Here is a 22,112-nt window from a genome sequence, read left to right as displayed (position 1 = left end):
AGAGAGAGAGTGGCAGACAGGCCAGATAAGTACAAATACTAAGAAAAGTCTATGATGAGCGTTGGTCTGATGATGAGCCAATCTCAGTCTGGAGTTTAAGGGCCGTGCCGTTGCGGTGGGGTCCCGGTGCTGTGGTGGGGTTGGGTAGTAGGACCGTCGTAACTCCACTCTGTGAGTCTTGGGTCTGATCCCCTGGATCCTGCTCTCCTCCTGTCAGGGATAAAAAAGACTGCGGCAGTGTCTGGTGGCTCCAGTAATGTTGTTACACAGAGAGAAAGAAAGAAAGACAAGAAACAGAACCTCCAAATGTAGAGTTCCTCCCTTTAACGGGAGAGAAAAAATCCCCTCAGCAGTCTAGGCCTATAGCAGCTCAACTTAGTGGTCCTATTTTATTCCTATTTTATTCCTAAGGATAAGCTTTATCAAATAGGAATGTTTTTAGTCTACTCTTAAATAAACTAATGGTGTCGGCCTTTCGGACCGAGGCTGGTAGTTGATTCCAGAGTAAAGGAGCCATATGGCTGAAACTCCTGCCTCCTGTTTTACTTTTATGGACTTTAGGGATTACCAACAGTCCTGCATCCTCAGAGCGAAGGGCTCGTGGAGGGTGATAAACTTCTAGAAGTTTCTCGATATAGGACGGAGCCTTCTGATGAAGAGTTTTATATGTGATCAGAAGGATCTTGAATTCTATTCTAGATTTAATTGGAAGCCAGTGTAAGGATGCTAAGACTGGGGAGATGTGCTCTCTTCTTCCAGTTCTGGTTAGTAAACGTGCAGCAGCGTTCTGCACTAGCTGTAAGGTCCTAACAGAGGAGTTTGGACATCCTGACATTAGGGAGTTACAATAATCTAATCTTGAAGTCACAAAGGCATGAATAATTTTTTCTGCATCTTTGAAGGACAAGAAGTTTCTAATTTTTGCAATATTCCTTAGATGGAAGAAGGCTGTCCTGGAGACATGTTTAACATGGGAAATAAAGGACAGATCCTGATCAAAAATAACACCCAGGTTCCTAATATCACTGTTAGAGGTTAAGGTAATATTATCTAACCTAATCAGACTGTCTGAAAAGTTATCCCTGAGCTTTTTAGGACCTAGGATTAGAACCTCAGTCTTGGATGTGTTGAGCATTAAGAAGTTGATAGACATCCAGGACTTAACGTCCCTGAGGCAGGACTCTAGTTTAACAAGTTGGTCGGCCTGATTGGCTTTAATTGATAAATATAGCTGAGTATCATCTGCATAACAATGAAAGTTAATGCTGTGTTTCCTAATTATATTTCCGAGTGGCAACATATAGAGATTAAACAATATCGGTCCGAGGACGGAGCCTTGTGGTACTCCACACCGGACCCGTTCATGCATTGAAGATTTGTTATTTACATGAACAAATTGAAACCGGTCAGATAAATATGATTTAAACCAGTTTAAGGCTAAGTTTTTAATGCCGACGGCATCTTCTAATCTCCTTAAAAGTATATTATGATCGACAGTATCAAATGCGGCACTAAGGTCCAGAAGAACTAAAACCGATAGAAGACCTCTATCTGAGGCCGTTAGAAGATCATTAGTAACTTTTAGCAGTGCAGTCTCTGTACTGTGGTTCATTCTGAAGCCGGACTGAAGGTCCTCTAACAGATTATTCTCGTGCAGATAATCATTGAGTTGTTTAGCGACTACTTTCTCCAGAACCTTTGACAGGAAAGGAAGGTTGGAGATGGGCCTGTAGTTTGAGAGAAGGCTTGTGTCTAAGTTTGGCTTCTTAATGAGAGGTTTAATAACTGCTAGTTTAAAGGATTGGGGCACATAGCCTATTGATAGAGACTGGTTAATAATTGCGAGTATAGAATTATTAATTAGTGGCAGTGCCTCTTTCAGAATTCTAGTAGGAATTGGGTCCAACAGGCTAGTAGTTGGTTTAGCAGAAGAAATAAGGGAATTTAGTTCGACTAGTTGTATTTCCTGAAAGCATTCCAGATGACTGTTAGGTTTAACCAGTTCCTCTGTTATGGGGCTAACGGACGGTAGGGTTTGATGGATGTTATCCCTAAGCGTTGTAATTTTATTTTGAAAGAACTTCATGAAGTCCTCACTACATATATTGTTAGGAATGGTGGGCTCAACGCTATTTTGGTTCTTGGTCAGTTTGGCTACAGTACTGAAAAGAAACCGAGGGTTGTTTTTGTTTTCCTCTATTAAGGATGAGTAGTAATTAGTTCTACTTCTACTCAGAGCTTTCTTATAAGTTTTGAAGCTATCCTTCCAGGCTATATAATCTAGGTCTGTTTTTGTTGAACGCCAAGTTCTTTCTAATCTACGGGAGCGTTGTTTAAGCTCGCGGGTTGATGAGTTAAACCATGGGGATGACTTTTCCTGTTTTTTCATTTTCATTTTTTGAGGAGCTATGTCGTCTAGCGTTGTTTTTAGCATATCTGTCAGACTGTTTGTTAGGTATTCAATGTCTGAGCTAGCAACAGTATACGGGTCAGGAAGATTCACTACTGATTCTATAGCAGAGGGAATTCTTTCCTTGAATTTAGTTACTATGTTATCAGAGAGAGACCTGGTTAACACGGCTTTAGCCGGAGGTTTATAACTATTTAGAACAAAGTCAAAGGTTATTAAGAAGTGATCTGACAGGAAATCATTGTGAGGAGAGATGGTCAGATGCTCTATATTCAAACCATAAGTTAGAATAAGGTCTAAGGTGTGTAGATGTTTATGGGTAGGCCCGTCTACTACCTGAGAGAAACCTAGAGAGTCAAGTGTAGATTTAAAGCTGGCACTGAAACTATCATTTTCTACGTCAACATGAACATTGAAGTCTCCTACCATGATAACCTTATCTTTAGTCAGGGCTAGATCTGACAAAAATTCAGAGAATTCAGTTAGAAAAGTTGAATAAGGTCCAGGAGGACGATAAATGATTACAAATTCTACAGAGTTTACTATTTTATTTGACGGGTGTCGCATGGTCATGCTCAGACTCTCAAAAGAACTAAAGTTGGGTTTTGGGTTCATGTTAATTAGTAACTGAGAGTTATAGATGGCTGCCACGCCCCCTCCTCGACCACTTTCACGAGCTATTTGAGTGTTAATATGACTTGGAGGGGAGGCTTCATTTAGACTAACATACTCATCTTTACGTAGCCAGGTTTCTGTTAATCCAAAGAGATCAATGTTGTGTTCGGTTATCAGATCATTGACTAGAAGAGCTTTGGATGATAAAGATCTAATGTTTAGGAAACCACATTTAATTTTTTTGTCTTGATTTTGTCTAGTTTCACACTTGATACGGATGAAGTTTTTGTAGTCATTAGAAGTAGTTTTCCTAGGTTTAGATAGTTTTATACTTGTGGTGGTCCGAGGGATAGACACAGTCTCTATGGGATGTTTAACTAAGTTAGCTATGGTTGGTGACTGCCCAGAGGGAAACTCAGAGAGGCGTGTAGGACTGCGACTCTGTTGCCTGGTCCCCACTCTGGTGCGTCAGGATGGAGGAGCTAATCTTTTAACTATGTTTCTAGATAAGAGGTACGCTCCATCCAACGTGGGATGGATGCCGTCCCTCCTGATGAGACCAGGCTTGCCCCAGAAGGACTTCCAATTATTAATGAAGCCTACCGAGTTACTGGGACACCACCCTGACAGCCAGCGGTTAAAAGATGACGTGCGGCTAAACATCTCGTCACTGATGAGGTTTGGGAGGGGGCCAGAGAAAACTACTTCGTCTGAAATGGTCCGCGCGTATGTGCACACTGACTCTACGTTAGCTTTGAGGACCTCAGACTTCTTCAGGCGAACGTCGTTTCCACCGCAGTGGATTACAATCCGTTTAAATCTCCGTTTATTCTTGGTCATTAGCTTTAGCTGGGACTCAATGTCGCCTGCTCTGGCCCCAGGCAGGCAGCTAACTGTGGCCGCTGGTTGTCCTAGGTTAACGTGTCTCACTATTGAGGAGCCAATAACCAGCGTGTCCTTCTCAGCCAGCGTGCTGCTGAGTGGGGCAAACATATTGGAGACACTGACGGAGGCCTGCGGGGTGTAGCGGGGGTGTCCGGTAGACTTCTTGCTGCTACGTTTACCCCTGGCAGTCACCCAACCGCCCTGTTCCCCCGGCTGCTCGGGGGCCACTGAGGGGGGGTTAAAGTTAGCAGCTACCTGCGCTGCTAAGCTAGAACGCTCCCCTCCAGCTAAACCTGGCGGCTGTTTACTAGCTACAGGGCTAGCCCTAAGCTCGACAGAGAGGAGACGTTCCTCAAGCTGACTCAGCCTCGCCTCAAGTGCTACAATAAAGCTACACTTTTCACAGGTCCCTGTGTCAGTAACTGAGGTCGAGGTGTAGCTAAACATCTGACATTTGGAGCAGGAAAAAATAGGAGGAGAGGAGGGGGAAGCCATGGCTAAACAGGTGCTAATAGGAGCTAAAACAGCTAAAACAAAGCAAAAACAGAGAGAAACTGGAAGGCAATCACCTTTTCGGTTTAGGAATCCGGTTCTTTCCGTGCGGTTCTTTTCGTCCAGTAGTTGGGTTAAGCAGCTCACCTGCTCTGAGCTCACCTGCTCTGAGCTCACCTGCTCTGAGCTCACCTGCTCTGAGCTCACCTGCTCTGAGCTCACCTGCTCTGAGCTCACCTGCTCTGAGCTCACCTGCTCTGAGCTCACCCAATGAGGTCATGGAGTATGGTCAATGAGGTCATGGAGTAAAAAAGTCAACAGAAATCTGCACTGTTCTTTCTTTCAAAGTGGCGCACTACGTAGATTTTGTTACTGGAAGAATCCCACGTATTTCATGTTTTATATTATTAGAAAGGTCTCAAAATGAAAAACATTTCGTGAAAGATCTGTTACCTCTATGACTGGGAGGAAGATGCTCTACAGCACACGTGTCGAACTCCAGGCCTCGAGGGCCGCAGCCCTGCACGTTTTGCATGTCTCCCAGCTTCAACACAGCTGATTGCAATGAGCAGCTCGTTATCTGGCTTTGTGCTGAATGTGATGATGAACCATCAGGACATTCAGGGGAGGGAGACATTGAAAACCTGCAGGGCTGCGGCCCTCGAGGATCTGAGTTTGACACCCCTGCTGTACAGTCTGATGTTAGAAGAGGAAGATCTGGATGTTAGAGGAGGAAGAGGCTCTATAATAGGATGTTGGACTGGTTTCTCTGGATGATGTTGATCTTGTGGACGGTGAACAGGATGTGACTCAGGACGCAGCCCTGTGGTGCGCCGCTAAAGACAGAAGAAGGGCAGAATGGCTAAACAGCCAAGATTACTAAGAACAGATAAAATAGCTTAAAATGCTCAAAACAAAATACAGGAAAAACCTGAAAAAAAATCTAAGTAGTATTTCTAAATAACCAAGATGCATAAAATCACTAAAACAGGGAAAAAAAACAACCTGAGATTAAAAAAGAAAAAATTGTTCAATTTGGCTACAAAAGAAAAAAAGTTAAATTACAAAAGTGGAAACCAAAAATAATCCAGAAGTTCAAAAAGCTTGAAGTCAACAGAGACTCAGACCAGCGTCATCGTGATTTTCTGTTGATCAAATCAAACGAGAGTGAAAGTCTGAAGGTTTTCTGACTTTTTAATACAGAGCCTTCCTTGTGTGGTGTTATCTGAGGAATGGACCGGTGGGCCCTGGTCTCCTCTCACTCCCTGTATCATGGTCTATTGTCATGACTCCGATGACTCCAGAGGAGCTGCTGTGGCGTTTATGAGGACTTCTATGTGTTTCACTGACGCCGACCTTGGACCCTGGGGAGAGGAGATTAGGAGAGAATAGCTTTAAGTAGGGAGCACGAGGTGAGAGGTGTTGTCTTTATCTGTCTCACTGATGTGTCTACATCTCCGCGGAGAGTGGAATTCCAGCTGCAACTTTGAATAAACACCCTTCGCATCGAGTCACTGTCCGTTCTTCATTCATCCTTCTGAAACTGCGCCTCACCGGGGAAGCAGCGAAAATTTTCTTTACAGCGAGTCCTGAAGACAATGTGAACCAAGACGCTTAAACCAAAACCACTTCCCATGTGTCAACCACTGTGGTGGACAGAATCGGACTCGTACAGCCGACTGGGTGTTCGTCTATTATTATGTTCCAGTTTATTATCAGAATCCAAGGCAGTGGTATCAACAAACACAATCCAGAGTTGAAGTAGTTGAAGCAGAACGTAGAAGTCCAAAATATTGAAGGAAACCAGAGGGAAAACGAACACAAACCACCGAGTTGAAGGCAGTAACTTTCATCCCACAATACTCCCAGCAAAGGAGAAGGTGCCAAGGAAAACGTCAACAAAGCAGCAACAATAAAAAAAAATGCAAAAGGTGTAAAATAAAAAGCGAAAATTTCCACACAATGCAAAAGTTGAAAGCAATGAAATGCAAAAAGGCAATAAAAGTGCAAAAAGCATAAGATGAATCCAAAATGCCGAAACTCTATAGGAAACATCGATACAACTGAGCCGTGTCAAAACAATCGGGCACGTTTGGACTCCACAAATACAAAATAATCGGTGACATTCACAGTTTTTGAAAAGCTAAACAAAATGTTGACACAGAATTGGAATAAACTTCTGATTTGGGCCTCGTTTCCATGGCAACGGTTCCAGTGAAAACGCCGCAGTTTTTGTTTTTGTTTCAGGTTCAGGTCAAAGATTTGTGTTTCCATGACGACGTTCTTGAAAAACGATGTCTGTTCACATGGTAATGTCAGAAGCACTGAAAATGATAGTTGGCATGTGTGGCCACTCGTTGGCACTGTTTGTTGCTTTAGTACTGAAAGCAGAGAACAATGAGCTCTAAACATTGACAGACCAAGTTGGATTGGTATTACGGTGACTGTCAAAATAAAAGTACCAAGTTGGATTGTTGTTATGGTGACTGTCAAAATAAAAGTACCAAGTTGGATTGGTATTATGGTGACTGTCAAAATAAAAGTACAAAGTTGGATTGGTATTATGGTGACTGTCAAAATAAAAGTACAAAGTTGGATTGGTATTACGGTGACTGTCATAATAAAAGTACCAAGTCCAGGAGAATATGGACTGGGAGTCATGACACTCTGGAGGAAGCTTTGTTTTGATTGGCTCTACTGAGCATGTGCAGCACTCCTAGTTATTACGGCCATGGTGACCAGAAGCAGTGTTTCAACCGTTTCCACAAAGTTTGGTTTTTCCCCACATTTTCAAAACCTTCCACCTTGGGAGTCGTTTCCAAAAACTTGTGTTTTCAGTGGCGCCGAGCGCTGTTGTCATGGGGACGGACACACAAAATGAAAATTTTCACTTGAAATCGTTGCCTTGTTAACGGGGCCTTGGCCTCTTGCCCAAGGACACATCAGCTTGTGGAGAGGTGGAGAGGGGAATTGAACCCTCACCCTGTAGAATGGAACGTAACCTGCTCTGTCAAACGTGCCAGGTCTGCTGGTGAACATGTGTTCATCTCTGGATCCGAAGCATCTGATTTAAGTAAGTTTCTATTCGCCCTGTCATCGTCCTTGTTGTCTGCGGCGCCACCTGCTGGTGTCGGCGGCCGTGGCGACTGCTGGACTTTCACTTTGAACACGTCCCACTTCTCAGGAAGCAGGTTCTTGTTGAAGAGCACAGACGTCAGGTAGGAGAAGACCAGGATGGAGACCATGGTGGACAACATGGCGATGGTCTTGACAGGAGCGTACTGGACGTAGACGCCGTCCTCCAGAGTGCATCCTGGGAAATGGAGGGTTACTGGGATGCCACTTTTCCGGTCTCCACTGAGTAATCTCAACACCTGTCCCACCACAAAGCCCATAACAGCCCCGTAACCATTGGACACGTTGAAGAAGAGGACGCAGACGAGCTGAGGGAAGATGATACCATACGCCACTTCACGCCCGAAGAAGATGAAGGTGACGGCGCTGTTCTGCAGAGTGCTGAGAGTGGAACTCAGCAAACCCACCACAACCACCACGACACGCAGAACCCACAGAGCCTCCCGGTCCGACGCCTGAGGACGGACGCACACACACACACACACACACACACACACACACACACACACACACACACACATCGTGAGGGGAAACCAGCGTTTTTGTTTCTGTATGATTCCTCTCTTTGTTTCAGAAAATTTTCACGCTGACACATTTTGAAAATGACGTGTATTTACAGGGAAAACTTCAAAAATGATGTAATTAGCATGCCGGGCCACAAGTTGACGCTGTTTGTTTTTGTAACGAAACAGCAGAGTCCATCTCCTGAGCATGAACAGAAGAACTTAGTTACTACGTTTTCCCTCGTTTCCATGGGGATGGAGTGGGAACGTTTTTGACGACTTGCGTTTTCCCTCGTTTCCACGGAAACTTGAGTCGGAGCGTTTCCAAACATTTCCACTGTGGGAGCCGTGGTCTAAACCAAGTTTTGTGTTTTCACTTAAAATCTTGAGTCAGCAGTATTAATATAGTTTTATTATTATTATTGTTGTATTATTATAATATTGGGCTGTGAAAGGATTAATGGTGGAGCGACTCATGCAGGTTAAACCTCTTGTGAACACTGTCGTGCAAACGGAGCCTCGGTAGAGAGTATTTCTCTCACCTCTGGTCTCAGGAGGTTCTTGTAGATGTTGGTGGTGAAAACTGAAGCAGCAGAAAGCAAAGCAGAGTCAGCTGACGACATGGCGGCTGCAGCCACACATCCGATACCGATGACGGAGACGAAGGTCGGGGTGAGGTGCTGCAGGGAGATGGGCAGGACCAGAGATGCTTCCCCACGTTCGTATGGAGACGGAGAACCATAGGACGTCATGTTCCAGTCTGAAGGACGGACACGGGAGGAATCAAAGTGTCCTGAATTACCGAGAACCTGAACGTATGGATGCTGTCGCTCCTCCCGTGAGCAGGTTGGTCTCACCTGTGGATGAAGCTGCAGCTCCAAGCAGGATGAGAGGAATCCCAAACATGAAGACGAGGAATGCAGCGACGAAGCACATCATGCTGGCCGCCGCCGCCGAGGAAACCGATAAGGTCCTCTGGTGGACGGCCTGGTAGCCCAGATTACCCAGACACTCCAGAGCACAATGGCTTCACTTAGTGTTATTGTAAAATATTACCAGATTACATTTTTACTGAAGGGACTTTTTGAAAAGTTGGACAAAATGTGATGAGTTTCATTTTGCAAAAATCCCATATTTCCTGTTCTGGATGATTACAAATGGTCCACGGTAACCGTGCGACCGTGGTCTTCCTTTGGTTCGTGTGGTTCGGATCAATATCTGAGGTTACTGGAGGTTTACATGGTCGTGTGACAAGCCATTGACATTATTTGTTTTTTTCTCACCAAAAATAAGAAGTCATCTATCATGATCCAGATCCTCTTCAGCTCCGGAGTCCCGATCCAGGGGGCGTGGAAGGTGTTGTTCCTCAGAGTGTCTCCGATGTTCACACTGTGAGGGTTGGTCATGATGAAGGGAACGCACACCAGCTTTTGGAAATGAGAACAAACGCCGTGGAACCTTTGATTCCTCAACACGAGAACCAAAGCAGAACCTTCACATCAGTTCAGGGTTTCCCTTGACGATGAGTTAAGACTCAAATGTAAACTACATACAAACAAAAGCACAAAACCTAAGACGGATACAGTTGACACTTTGGTGGACGAATAAAAACGGCATGAAGACCAATCAGAAGACGGGAGCTCGATGGGATGTTACTCAGTTATGCAGATTTTTTTTAAATGTGCACTTTCTTTTTTGATTTCCTTAAAATATCTGCTGAACGTGTCTCATCGTCGTTTACAGGCCATCTCAGACATTAACCAATCTCCAAACGCCATACATCCCTCATGCTCTCTTGTGTACCTGCATGACGTCTTTCTGCATGTATCTGCATACTCGTCAGGTAGTATTGGGGTTCTGTTCAGAGTACTAGTACTCCATGCAGTATCGGACCCGATACTGGTATCGGCATCGGTGCATCCTTTTTCACAGTTGTTGGTTTTGAATGAAGAGGAAGACCATATCAAACATGGGTTGTCTGCTATGAAGTGTTGTCCACTGAAGTAGAGTAGAAATGAAAGACCCACCAGACCGACGGCTATGAGGACCAGCTGGATGATGTCGGTGTAGGCCACCGAGTAGAGGCCTCCCATCAGCGTGTAGGCGACCACGATGGCCGCAGAGATCCAGACGCACACGGTGAAGGACAAATCCAAGATCACACTCATGGTTCCTCCTGCCAGGAACAAACAATCTTATATCTAGAAGAACAACAGAATTTGCACAATAATTACATTGGATGCACCGATACCACTTTCTTAAAGTTCCTCCAGCAGAGAATCTTTAAGCTCGTCTTCCCTAAAGGACAGACTCTGTCCAGAGGACCAACCAACCCAGAACCTCTCCTCTCATTCCAACCTGCAGGTTCCTCAATCCTTCACAAGTCCAGAAGTTTCCAGACAAACCATCAAACTGAAACTTGAGGAGGTTCTATGATGCTGAGACGTCAACAAACCGGGGATGTCCCGCCAAAATAAAATGCTGTAAATACCAGTTAGTCTGAGTATGAAGAGGAACTTCCTTCAGGAAGTTTTTTTATTAGAGACGAACATCAACAACTAAACTGGATCCTCAGGTTGTATTTTTCTCATGTATATTCTGGTAGAAGACGTTTAAGGGACAAGTACAAGTACTGACCTTTGGCTACTTGCAAGTAACAATATGAGTAAATATCACTAAGCTTCATTCATACTCCACGCAAACAATACACTTGTTTATACAGCCTCTGCGTCGACATTGCAAGCACCTCAAACATCCCTGAGGGCTTCAGAATACCACCGTCTCTATAGTACTTAGAGCATACTACTCTGTGTGTGTGCTAAACTACTGAGCGACCTCGGGCTAGCTCTGCTGTTGTTGTACAAGCTAAGTTTCTCCTCTTGATGTTTAGTCAGAACATAATGTACTTCTTCGTATTGTGTAGCTGATGAAAAACTGGTGAACACAAACAAGAGAAAGCGAGAGTCCAGGTGGAGGACAAACGGTACCGAGTCCGATCAGCGCTGTCGGAATCCAAATGACGTCAAGTAGAATAGAAGTCAGGCTCATTCCAGCCGATGGTACTTTCCCATACTTGATGAAGAAAGGGTCGACGATGGTGATGTACTGCTTTTCTCTCATCGGTTTGGCGAAAATCAAACCAACTGGAATCAGAACATCAGGATTAGACAGAAATCTAGAGGGGTTGGGACGTAATGAGCAAGTTCAATCATCACACAATGGTCAGTTACTCTGTGGAATACTTTACTGTGAAGGATGTGTTCACACTGACCTGATAGTAACTGAGTACTGGACTTGGTTTAATTACTCTAAAAACAGAGCATCTGCCTCCTCTAACATCAGATTATAGAGCATCTTCCTAATCTAAAATCCAGATTATAGAGCATCACCTTCCCCTATTCCAGATTATAGAGCATCTTCCTCTCAGATCAGATTTTTAGAACATCTTCCTCCTCTAACATCCGGATTGTAGAGCATCTTCCTCCTCTATTCCAGATTATACAGCATCTTCTTCCTCTAACATCCAGATTATAGAGCATAACCTTCCCCTATTCCAGATTATAGAGCATCTTCCTCTCAGATCAGATTTTTAGAACATCTTCCTCCTCTAACATCCGGATTGTAGAGCATCTTCCTCCTCTATTCCAGATTATAGAGCATCCTCCTCCTCTAACATCCAGATTATAGAGCACAATAAACTACTTAATAGTTTTGAGCTGGCAAAGAAACTTAAAGTATCCAGTAACTAATGAAAGTCTTACCAATAATCAAGCTCATGCTGTGCGACAACAACAAGATTATTGTCCAGATTAATCCCATCGATGGCGTGTACATCATCTCGGTCGTACCGATTAGAAAGCCTCCTCCAATCCAGGTCGCTACAAGATGGAATAAAATATATCAATCAGTATATTTCATAAAGAAAACTGCACGAACTTTGGCTGAGAGCTGAAAAACTACCTTACATATCATCACAGTGCAACTGTCAACAATGTTTACATTTTCCTCCTCTCTACTCTTCCTCTCTACTTCCTCCTCTCTACTCTTCTTCTCTACTCTTCCTCTCTACTTCCTCCTCTCTACTCTTCCTCTCTACTTCCTCCTTTCTAGTTCCACCTCTACTCTTCCTCCACTCTACTTCCTCCTCTCTACTCTTCCTCCACTCTACTTCCTCCTTTCTACTTCCTCCTCCCTCCACTCTACTTCCTCCTTTCTAGTTCCTCCTCTCTACTCTTCCTCCACTCTACTTCCTCCTTTCTACTTCCTCCTCTCTACTCTTCCTCCACTCTCCTTCCTCATTTCTACTTCCTCCACTCTACTTCCTCCTCTACTCTTCCTCCACTCTACTTCCTCCTCTCTACTTCCTCCTTTCTACTTCCTCCACTCTACTTCCTCCTTTCTACTTCCTCCTCTATAATCTTCCTCCACTCTACTTCCTCCTTTCTACTTCCTCCTCTCTACGCTTCCTCCACTCTACTTCCTCCTCTCTACTTCCTCCACTCTACTTCCTCCTCTCTACTCTTCCTCCACTCTACTTCCTCCTCTCTACTTCCTCCTTTCTACTTCCTCCTCTCTACTCTTCCTCCACTCTACTTCTTCCTCTCTACTCTTCCTCTCTACTTCCTCCTCTCTACTTCCTCCTCTCTACTCTTCCTCTCTACTTCCTCCTTTCTAGTTCCACCTCTACTCTTCCTCCACTCTACTTCCTCCTCTCTACTTCCTCCTTTCTACTTCCTCCTCTCTACTCTTCCTCCACTCTACTTCCTCCTTTCTACTTCCTCCTCTATAATCTTCCTCCACTCTACTTCCTCCTCTCTACTCTTCCTCCACTCTACTTCCTCCTTTCTACTTCCTCCTCTCTACTCTTCCTCCACTCTACTTCCTCCTCTCTACTTCCTCCACTCTACTTCCTCCTCTCTACTTCCTCCTCTCTACTCTTCCTCCACTCTACTTCCTCCTCTCTACTTCCTCCTTTCTACTTCCTCCTCTCTACTCTTCCTCCACTCTACTTCTTCCTCTCTACTCTTCCTCTCTACTTCCTCTAACATCCAGATTATAGAGCATCTTCCTCCTCTCACATCAGATTTTTAGAGCATCTTCAGAAAATTGTTCCAAGGAAGATCTCAGAAATGTATTAGAGGACAGAAAAATATAAAAGAAAAGTGAGAGAATCATCAACATTAAACAGTGTCGTCTGCATAAAGGCACGTCTGCTTGGATTCACTTTTAAAATGTATAGACGGCGATCTGCCTCCTCACGTATAGACGCACAGTAAAGGTCTCAAAATATATGTGTCAAAATAAACACTTAAACCTGACGGGCCCAGTATCTGGTCCAGTAGGTGGCGCTATGGTTGTTTTCTTTTTATTATTTTACCAGAAAAACAACTCATTGAGATTAAAAATTACTTTTTGTTTCCTGGGCAAGACAGCATTTATTTTTTTTTATTTTTTTTGTATATTTGCTAAAGAAGAAATTATAATAATAATGATAAGATGCCCACAAATTAAAATTAAGTCCATAATTCAAAACCTCTGCAGACAGATGTGAAGCCATTTCTTTTAAGAGTCCAGTCAAACCAGGGTTTTCTGTTGTTCAATTATTTAAAATAGCATTTAACAATTTTTTTCATTCCTATAATCTCATGACGAAGCCTTATTGATACCAACACAACTTTCACGCAAACTTTTATGTTGTGACTATTGAAGCACTTGGTTGGGAATATCAGTTAACTGTCCTGCACATGCTCAGTAGAGACAATCAGAACAAAGTTTCCTCCATGGTGTCATGACTCCCAGTCCATGTTCTCCTGGGACTTGGTACTTTTATTTTGACAGTCACAGTAATAACAATCGAACTTGCTATTTTTATTTTGACAGTCACCGTAATAACAATCCAACTTGTTTATTTTATTTTGACAGTCACCGTAATAACAATCCAACTTTGTGGTTTTATTTTGACAGTCACCATAATACCAATGTCCGTGTTCACCCAGTGTTAATTGTGTGTGTCTTCATTACTAAAACAACCAACAGTGTCAACTAGTGGCCCAACATGCCAGCTGCATTGTTTTTGGTGTTTCTGCTGTTGCCGTGGAAACGGACATCGTTTCTGTATGAGTGAGGCCTCAGGCGTCACAGGCGTCACATAAACACACTCGCTCCACCGATTTAAAGGAATGTTTGCAGGTTCTAACCAGGATTAAAAATCCCAAAGAGCTTGAATGTGTTGATGACTGTCACAGCAGAGCGTCGGTTGGATGAGGACACGGTTGTTTCATCTCATCAGCTCCGAGGTTTGAACTGACAGGAATGCCAGTGAGGTGCTCTTGGCTGACAGTTTGCTGGCACTGAGGTGTGTAACCATGAAATACTCGCCCCTGAAAATCCGTAGCAGGCTGAGGTGCTGGAGTCGAACCATCTTATAAAACTTTTAAAAGGTTTTCAAGTGGAGCAATTGGAATTTTAGCTCTGCTACTTTTTTTTTAATGGTAAATGGATTTCACTTATTTATCGCCATTTGCTAAAGTACTTTACACTCTGAATCACATTCACACACACACACACACACACACACACACACACACACACACACACACACACACACACACACACACACCAAGCAAAATGCTTCAGTCCGTCCACTGGAAGCAGTTTGAAGTTCAGTGTCTTGCTCAAGGACACGTCAACATGTGGAAGATAGGGAAATTGAACCTGCAACCTTCTGAAGGAGCCGCGGGCGCTCTGCCAGCCGAGCCACCATAAAGGGTTTTAAGTTGGGGCAATCTGAGTTTTAGCACTGCTCTATAAAGAATAAAGGAGCGACTGACACTGATCTAAAGTCTGAAGACAAACTGCAGCAGAAATTTGTTCAGTGACTTTTTGCAAATGTCTCGTTTGTCATTGACGCAGGTGGTGTTTGGGTGGTGCTTGGGTGGTGCTCACCTGTCATGGTGAAGATCCCCACCAGCCGGCCGATGCCTCGGTTCCCCAGCAGGGCCATCTCCATCCCAGTGGCCGCACTCTTCTTCTGCTCCCGTCTGGACTTGAAGGAGGCCCATACGCCGGCCCCGAAGACCAGCAGGTAGAAAACCACCATCACCACCACACCGAGGACGTTGACGGCCATGATGGACCACCGCAGGCTCTCTGAGGTCGGACTGACTGCACAAGTGAGTGGTGGTGGTGAACATTGGAAGTTATCAAACAACAAATCCTCCCTACACCGTCCCGCTGGTCAAACCGGTTGTTGCGCGTCGCCCCATTATTTCCTCCAACTCCTTGAAGCCAGAGCAGTATTGACTCTGGTAACCGCTGCTGAACCAGCTCCACCTCACTGTGTCCTGCTCATCAGCAGCCTGGCCTTTGTTCCTACACACTTCATTAGAAACGGACCTCAAAAGAGCTCAAATCCCTTGAGTGTTGTTGTGACGTTGTTGGTGCACCGTGCACTCACTGTTTGCAGCCTGCAGCCACTTGGCAGGTGTCAGCATTGGGAGTATCTCTTCCTGGGGGAAGATTTTGGCCGTGGCACACTGTGTTTGTTCCTCTCTGCTGTCGTCAGTCAGCAACGAATTTATCTTTTCGTCTGTGTATATTTATTGATTTATTGTTTTGTATGTATGTATTTGAGCAACTTTTCGCAAAAAACACTCATTGAAACTTCACGAATTCTTCAGGAATGACTCGTCTTCATCAAAGGACCAATTGTTTAGATCGTAGGATGTTAGCGGCTAACCGTTTCCCAATAAATCCCCAAGTACTGGTAAGAAAAGTCCCATAGAAAGTGGATGAGAGAGGCACCTCATGGAGATCAGCGTCTGTTGCCATGGAGACGCTCCCTGCTCAGTGTTTCACAGTAATGTAGCTAACTGACAGGCTAGTTAGCATCGATATGAGCTAACGGCTATCATGCTAGCGATGCGAACTTGGTTCCACAAACAAATGTGGCGTTGGTGAAGGTCTGCGCTCTACCGAGTGTAGCTCTAGTTTTAAAATCCGTGTGGTCCGCACATGAAATGAAAATGAAAGCAACATTTTTATTTCTGTAGAGTTCAGTGGAACGCTGACGATCCGGTCGTCGTGGAATCACCGTGCGAACCGCTTCGTTTCAAAATCAGCTTTATTCATCCAACAAATACAAATGACATGAATCAAGAACTGTTTCCTTCAACTCCTTTCAAACTTCCTCTAATCCACCTGTCACGTGTTCGCTTCTCCACTCGCACTTATGTCTACGTGCAAAGTTTTAATCCACAACCGTTCCACTGCGGCCGAGCAGGAATCTCCTCTTACATGGAGGGAATAGAAATAAGAATAACTGCTTCTAAAAGAACTTCTTTCTCTCCTGCAGGGATTTATTCAAGAAAATAAAATGTGCAAATATCAGATTATAGAAAATCTTCCTCCACTAACATCAGATTATAGAAAATCTTCCTCTAACATCCAGATTATAGAGAATCTTCCTCTAACATCAGATTATAGAGAATCTTCCTCTAACATCCAGATTATAGAGAATCTTCCTCTAACATCAGATTATAGAGCATCTTCCTCCTCTAACTGATGTCATTAGACCCACACAATGACTGACAGCTCAGCTAATGCTATCGCTAACACTCCAGTAATCCAGAGCTGTGAACAATATGAGGAATTAGCCAGTGACTGTAATCTATTACTTGTTTCATTGCACTTGCAGACGTGAGAGTGAAGAGTTTTTTCTGGAGCCGACACCAGAAGACTTTCTCTCTCCGTCAATCTGAACAGAAACGTAAGACCAAAGAGGGTTGAGCTCATGTGGGTGTTGGACTGGATCAGAACCAGAGATAAATCATAACATAAAGTTCCATCTGAGCAGGAGATACAGTGTCAAACCAACTACAGTCAAACTACAGCCACTGAAGTAAAAAGTGAACGACACGGAAATCAATCAGTCAAACTTGAGGAGTGACGACGTCGAGACGCCGACTTCAACTCAGCTTGAAACAAAAGTCCAGAGCAGCCGAGACATTGTCCAGCAATATCCATGAATCCATCAGAGACCATAATCACAGTATGGAGGCGTCCTGATCACATTTCTCATTGGAGATCCGCGGCTCATTCTCCATCCCAGAACGAGCCTCCGGGGTTGTGGGTTCAAATCCCTGAAGCAGGGGGACTTAAGAGCCTGTGCGGAGTGTGTGCTTCAATCCACCCGCCTGCCGTTCTGAAACCACCGCTGGTTCTCCGACTGGAACCGCTCGCCCCTCTACTGTTTGGATTTCTCCTCGCTGAAGTTGCAGAGGAGGCTCTTGGCTCCGTTCTGCCACGAGTACAGCGTCTCCATCGGGCTCTTCCCGTCCTGCACAGACGCAAACAATCAGTCACGCCACAAAGCGCCGGCCGTCGGTTCCGTTAGCGCGGATACTCACGCAGTTCTTGGTGGCGAGGCTCGCGCCGTACATCATCAGCAGCCTGATCATCTTGAATCTGTTGATTCTCACGGCGTCGTGCATCGGCGTGTCGCCGTCCTGCAGGCAAGAGGAGGCAACGACTCAGACCGCGGAGTTCACAGCGCGGAGTTCACAGCGCGGAGTTCACAGCGCGGAGTTCACAGCGCGGAGTTCACAGCGCGGAGTTCACAGCGCGGAGTTCACACTGCGGAGTTCACAGCGCGGAGTTCACACTGCGGAGTTCACAGCGCGGAGTTCACACTGCGGAGTTCACACTGCGGAGTTCACAGCGCGGAGTTCACACTGCGGAGTTCACAGCGCGGAGTTCACACTGCGGAGTTCACAGCGCGGAGTTCACACTGCGGAGTTCACAATGCGGAGTTCACAGCGCGGAGTTCACACTGCGGAGTTCACACTGCGGAGTTCACAGCGCGGAGTTCACACTGCGGAGTTCACAGCGCAACGCCAGAACGTGGAAATGCTGCGTTTTGGTTCTCGCTCAGGAAAGTCCACACATCTTCGAGGCTTTAACAATCCAACTTGGTAGTTTTATTTTGACAGTCACCATAATAACAATCCAACTTGGTAGTTTTATTTTGACAGTCACCATAATAACGATCCAACTTGGTGGTTTTGTTTTAACTTTATTATATATTTATTTAACTTGGTCTGTCCTCTAGAATGTTTGTGTTCTCCATTGTTAGTGTTTAGAGCTCATTGATCTCTGCTGTGTGTGTGTGTGTGTGTGTGTGTGTGTGTGTGTGTGTGTGTGTGTGTGTGTGTGTGTGTGTGTGTGTGTGTGTGTGTGTGTGTGTGTGTGTGTGTGTGTGTGTGTGTGTGTGTGTGTGTGTGTGTGTGTGTGTGTGCTTTCAGTACTAAAACTAACAACAGCACCATCTGGTGGCCTGGCATGCCAACTACATCGTTTACAGTGTTTCTGCTGTTTCCATGGAAACGGATATCGTTTTCGAAATGTTGCCGTGGAAATGTGAAACTTTTCAGAAATAAAAATGCAAAAACGATTCAGCTGAGCTGTTGTCATGGAAACAGGCCCCAGTCGATTCTCCAAAGCCTGAATAGTTTCTCTCCCTGAGCTCCAGAGAAATCCTCCCTCTTCCTCCTCCTCCTCCTTCTTCCTCCCTCTTCCTCCCTCCTCCTTCTTCTTCCTCCCTCGTCCTTCTTACTCCTTCTTCCTCCTTCTTCCTCCCTCCTCCTCCTCCTCCCTCCTCCTTCTTCCTCCCTCTTCCTCCCTCTTCCTCCTTCTTCCTCCCTCCTCCTTCTTCTTCCTCCTCCTCCTTCTTCCTCCCTCCTCCTTCTTCTTCCTCCCTCCTCCTCCTCCTCCCTCTTCCTCCTCCTCCCTCTTCCTCCCTCTTCCTTCCTCCTTCTTCCTCCCTCCTCCTCCCTCCTCCCTCCTCCCTCTTCCTCCCTTTTCCTTCCTCCTGACGACTCGCTCACGTCGTCTGGCTTCGACACTCTGAACCTGACCTCCCTGGTGTTTAGTTTGTTCAGCACATCTGTGGCTCCACATTCATATTTCTGTTAAAAATCCCTCCTGATCTCCGGCTTCTGTTCCCTCGGAGAACTTACTCTGTCTTTGGCGTTGACGTCGGCTCCGCAGTGAATCAGGTACTCAGCACACTCGCAGTGTCCCGTCCTCACGGCCACGTGTAGAGGAGTGCTGTGCAGCTGAGGAGGAGGAGGAGGAGGAGGAGGAAGGTTACAGGATCATTCTCAACATGCATGCACACAGTCAAGTCTCGTTGGAGGACTGGTCAGGCGCATGTTAGAAAGTGTTTCCTGTCTTCCGACCAGTAGATGGCGCCAAAATACAGCAGGTTGACCCACTAGAAGTCTTTAACCTGCTTCCCAGAGGAGCCAAAGACTTTTGTTCAGGAGCCTGTTTCATCCTGAGTGGGTCACACTGATAACTTTTACAGTTAAATGCTAAAGGTTTTGTTTGTCGTGTATAAAGTTCTAATAAGAGTGTTTTTGTGTTTTATGTTTCACAATTACAACCGAAAATTACTACAATCTAATTAAGCCAATTTAATTAAACCTTCTGATGCTAAATCCAGTGAAAGAATTGATGAATTTCTGATTGTGATTCTGAAATATACAGAAATCTTCTCCAGCGTTGCATTCTGGGAGTTTTTACAAACGAGTCCTGTCTGCACTGTGGAGGCTTTGAGGCTCGTCTGGCAGCAACCAAGCAGCAATAACAACTTATCATCAGACAAACAAGCAAAACATATGAAAGTGTCTCAGTTTGTTTCATTTAGGGGAGGTGACCTGAGCCAACCGTCAGTCCTGGTCCAACTTGGTCGGTTCTGGTCCGACTTGGTCGGTCCTGATTGGTTCTGGTCCTCAGTCTGGACTCACCTTGTCTCTGGAGGTGAACTTGGCTCCCTCGTCCAGGAGGAGCTGCAAGGCGGGAAGGTGTCCTCCTCTGCAGGCCCAGTGCACGGCTGTGGCCTCCAGCTACACACACACACACACACACACACACACACACACACACACACACACACACACACACACACACACACACACACACACACACACACACACACACACACACACATATGTGAAACTGTCATCTGTGTGTGTGTGAGACTCAAAAAAAAGAAGAAAAATAGCGACATACTGATACTTCTTTTTTTTAAAGTAAAGTACTCGTTCTGACCTTTAGCTACTTGCTGGTACCGGGTACCAATACGAGTACTTATTAAATACCATAAAATCAAATTTATACTCCAAATAAAAATAATATGCTAAGGCTATGCGTCACTACAAACCACCTCCTCCAGTCTACAGTAGCATAGCGTAGCGTCTCTCTCCGCTCTGCGCTATGCTACTGTAGAGGGAGCTGCTGGTGAGGAGAGGATCAGTCACTTTAATCATGATTAGCATGTAGCATGTAGCATCGCTGTTGTGTGAGCCTGGAACTCTCTAGCATGTAGCATGTTGCCATAAACCACCTCCGCACAGCCTCTGTGAAACTAGCATGTAGCATGTAGCACGTCTCACAGCTACATGCTGAGGAGTTAAATTACTGAGCAACATTGGACAAACGCTGCCGGTGATGAAGTTGCTGGTGATGAAGTTGCCGGTGATGAAGTTGCTGGACCAACTGTGTTTCTCCTCCTCTTGATATTTTGTCAGAAGATAATTTACAGTCTGTTTCTGTTCATTAAAGAATCTCCAAACCGGAGGTCCTCTCTCATCTACCTGACATTGCTGACACATGATGCACATGATACTCGCCGGGTTGTATGGGGGAGCTTTTCAACGTACTTGTACTCCATTCAGTATCGGACCGATACCCCATTCCTGTTTCGGTATTGGTATCGGTGCACCGTTGTGACAAACTGATGATATTATGATGTTTGATAAAGAAATCTCACCTTGTCCTTCCTCTCGAGGGCCGCTCCGGCCTCCAGGAGTTTCTTCATCACCTCCACGTGTCCTCCGAACGAGGCTTTATGCAGAGCGCTCCTCTGGAACTGGACGTCAAGGCAAAGGGCCACATGTGAGAACTTCCATTCAGGATCGTAGAGTAGAGCAGAAGGACTGGTATCTAGAGCGGGAGGTCTCTCACCAGAATCTACGAACTGGCTGATGAGCGGTACAGAGGAGGATTAAACTCACGTTGTCGGCTGTGTTTGGGTTTCCTCCGTCACTCAGGTACTTCTCCACCACAGGAAGCTTGTTCTCCATGACGGCGCTCAGGAACAGCTGCTCATCTACGAACTCCGGCTGCCAAGAGACGAGAAAACTTCGAATGGAACACAAACTTTGCAAAAACTCAAAGTACAAACTGGAATGGAAGAAAAGTACTGAAAACTGGATGTTAGAGGAAGATGCTCTATAATCTGGTGTTAGAGGACAATGCTCTATAATCTGGTTAAACTGAGGTCAGAGTAGATTAAAGTAACAGGATATTATAGAGCATCGTCCTCTAACACCAGATTATAGAGCATCGTCATCGAACACCAGATTATAGAGCATCTTCCTCTAACATCCAGATTATAGAGCATCGTCCTCTAACACCAGATTATAGAGCATCGTCCTCTAACATCCAGATTATAGAGCATCTTCCTCCTCTAACAGCAGATTATCGAGTGTAATCTCACCACCCTCTCGGGCTCCGGCTCTTTCTTCTTGTGGACGGGGGCCTTCCTCTCCCTCCTCCTCTTCCTCAGCTGCAGGATGTTGAACAGGTCGTCCACCGTCTCCAGCTTCAGCCGGCCGCTCCGGTCCGTCTGCTCGGGCAGAGACGAGACAGACGACTTCAACACAGACACGACACGACACGGCACGGCACGACACGGCGACGACGACGTGAAGAAACAAAACACCACATTGGATTAAAAGTACAAAAAAAAAGAAACCACTGGAAATACGCGCGTGTGTCGGGATGGAAATCAAAAATTAACCTCCGGAAAAATCCCACTTCTGAGGGATTCTAGTGAAAACATGTTTTTGTCTTTTCGTTACAGAAAAGTTTCCCGTTTACACGGCAATGATGTCTGTTTACATGAAAACAACAACCACACACACGCAGCGCAGCGGGATATTCTATCAACATTACCCGTCGTCATGGAAACACACACAAAACGTTCCTGTTTTTCACTCGGAACGACG

General features: G+C 45.2%; 2 protein-coding genes across 3 annotated transcripts in view; both read right to left on the bottom strand.

The window, feature by feature from the left end:
- Positions 1–6,083: 6,083 nt before the first annotated feature.
- Positions 6,084–15,321, bottom strand: LOC308120400 (high-affinity choline transporter 1-like). Its single transcript, XM_080481005.1, has 8 exons — positions 14,986–15,321; positions 11,802–11,918; positions 11,028–11,183; positions 10,068–10,216; positions 9,324–9,467; positions 8,898–9,051; positions 8,583–8,800; positions 6,084–7,992 (listed from the first exon to the last, which is right to left on the bottom strand). The coding sequence occupies exons 1-8, from the start codon at positions 15,167–15,169 to the stop codon at positions 7,381–7,383; spliced, it is 1,734 nt and encodes a 577-aa protein (XP_080337131.1). The 5' UTR covers positions 15,170–15,321; the 3' UTR covers positions 6,084–7,380.
- A 743-nt stretch (positions 15,322–16,064) lies between these two features.
- ankrd1a (ankyrin repeat domain 1a (cardiac muscle)) overlaps positions 16,065–22,112 on the bottom strand; it is a 7,942-nt gene continuing 1,894 nt past the window's right edge. The window contains exons 3-9 of one of the 2 annotated variants that reach the window (XM_080482210.1): positions 21,602–21,730; positions 21,117–21,224; positions 20,873–20,971; positions 19,848–19,946; positions 19,056–19,154; positions 17,448–17,546; positions 16,065–17,377 (exon numbers count right to left, since the gene is read on the bottom strand). In XM_080482210.1, the coding sequence (XP_080338336.1) occupies positions 17,285–17,377; positions 17,448–17,546; positions 19,056–19,154; positions 19,848–19,946; positions 20,873–20,971; positions 21,117–21,224; positions 21,602–21,730 (726 nt within the window). In that variant the 3' untranslated portion in view covers positions 16,065–17,284. Of the gene's footprint in view, positions 17,378–17,447; positions 17,547–19,055; positions 19,155–19,847; positions 19,947–20,872; positions 20,972–21,116; positions 21,225–21,601; positions 21,758–22,112 lie in introns of both variants that reach the window. The other variant, XM_080482209.1, reaches the window with a different exon arrangement.

The sequence above is a fragment of the Lipophrys pholis genome, assembly GCF_963383615.2.
Source record: "Lipophrys pholis genome assembly, chromosome: 15".
In the NCBI taxonomy this organism is placed as follows: domain Eukaryota; kingdom Metazoa; phylum Chordata; class Actinopteri; order Blenniiformes; family Blenniidae; genus Lipophrys; species Lipophrys pholis.
This window is presented reverse-complemented; position numbering and strand designations above follow the sequence as displayed.

Bases quoted from the DNA above. Each gene is read 5' to 3' on its own strand.
- LOC308120400 (XM_080481005.1), bottom strand. From the start codon at position 15,169: ATGGCCGTCAACGTCCTCGGTGTGGTGGTGATGGTGGTTTTCTACCTG. The intron at 9,468-10,067 runs GTGGGTCTTTCA...CATTTCCAAAAG, and splicing joins TCCTCATAGCCGTCGGTCTG to CTGGTGTGCGTTCCCTTCAT. The intron at 8,801-8,897 runs GTGAGACCAACC...TCCGTCCTTCAG, and splicing joins AGCTGCAGCTTCATCCACAG to ACTGGAACATGACGTCCTAT.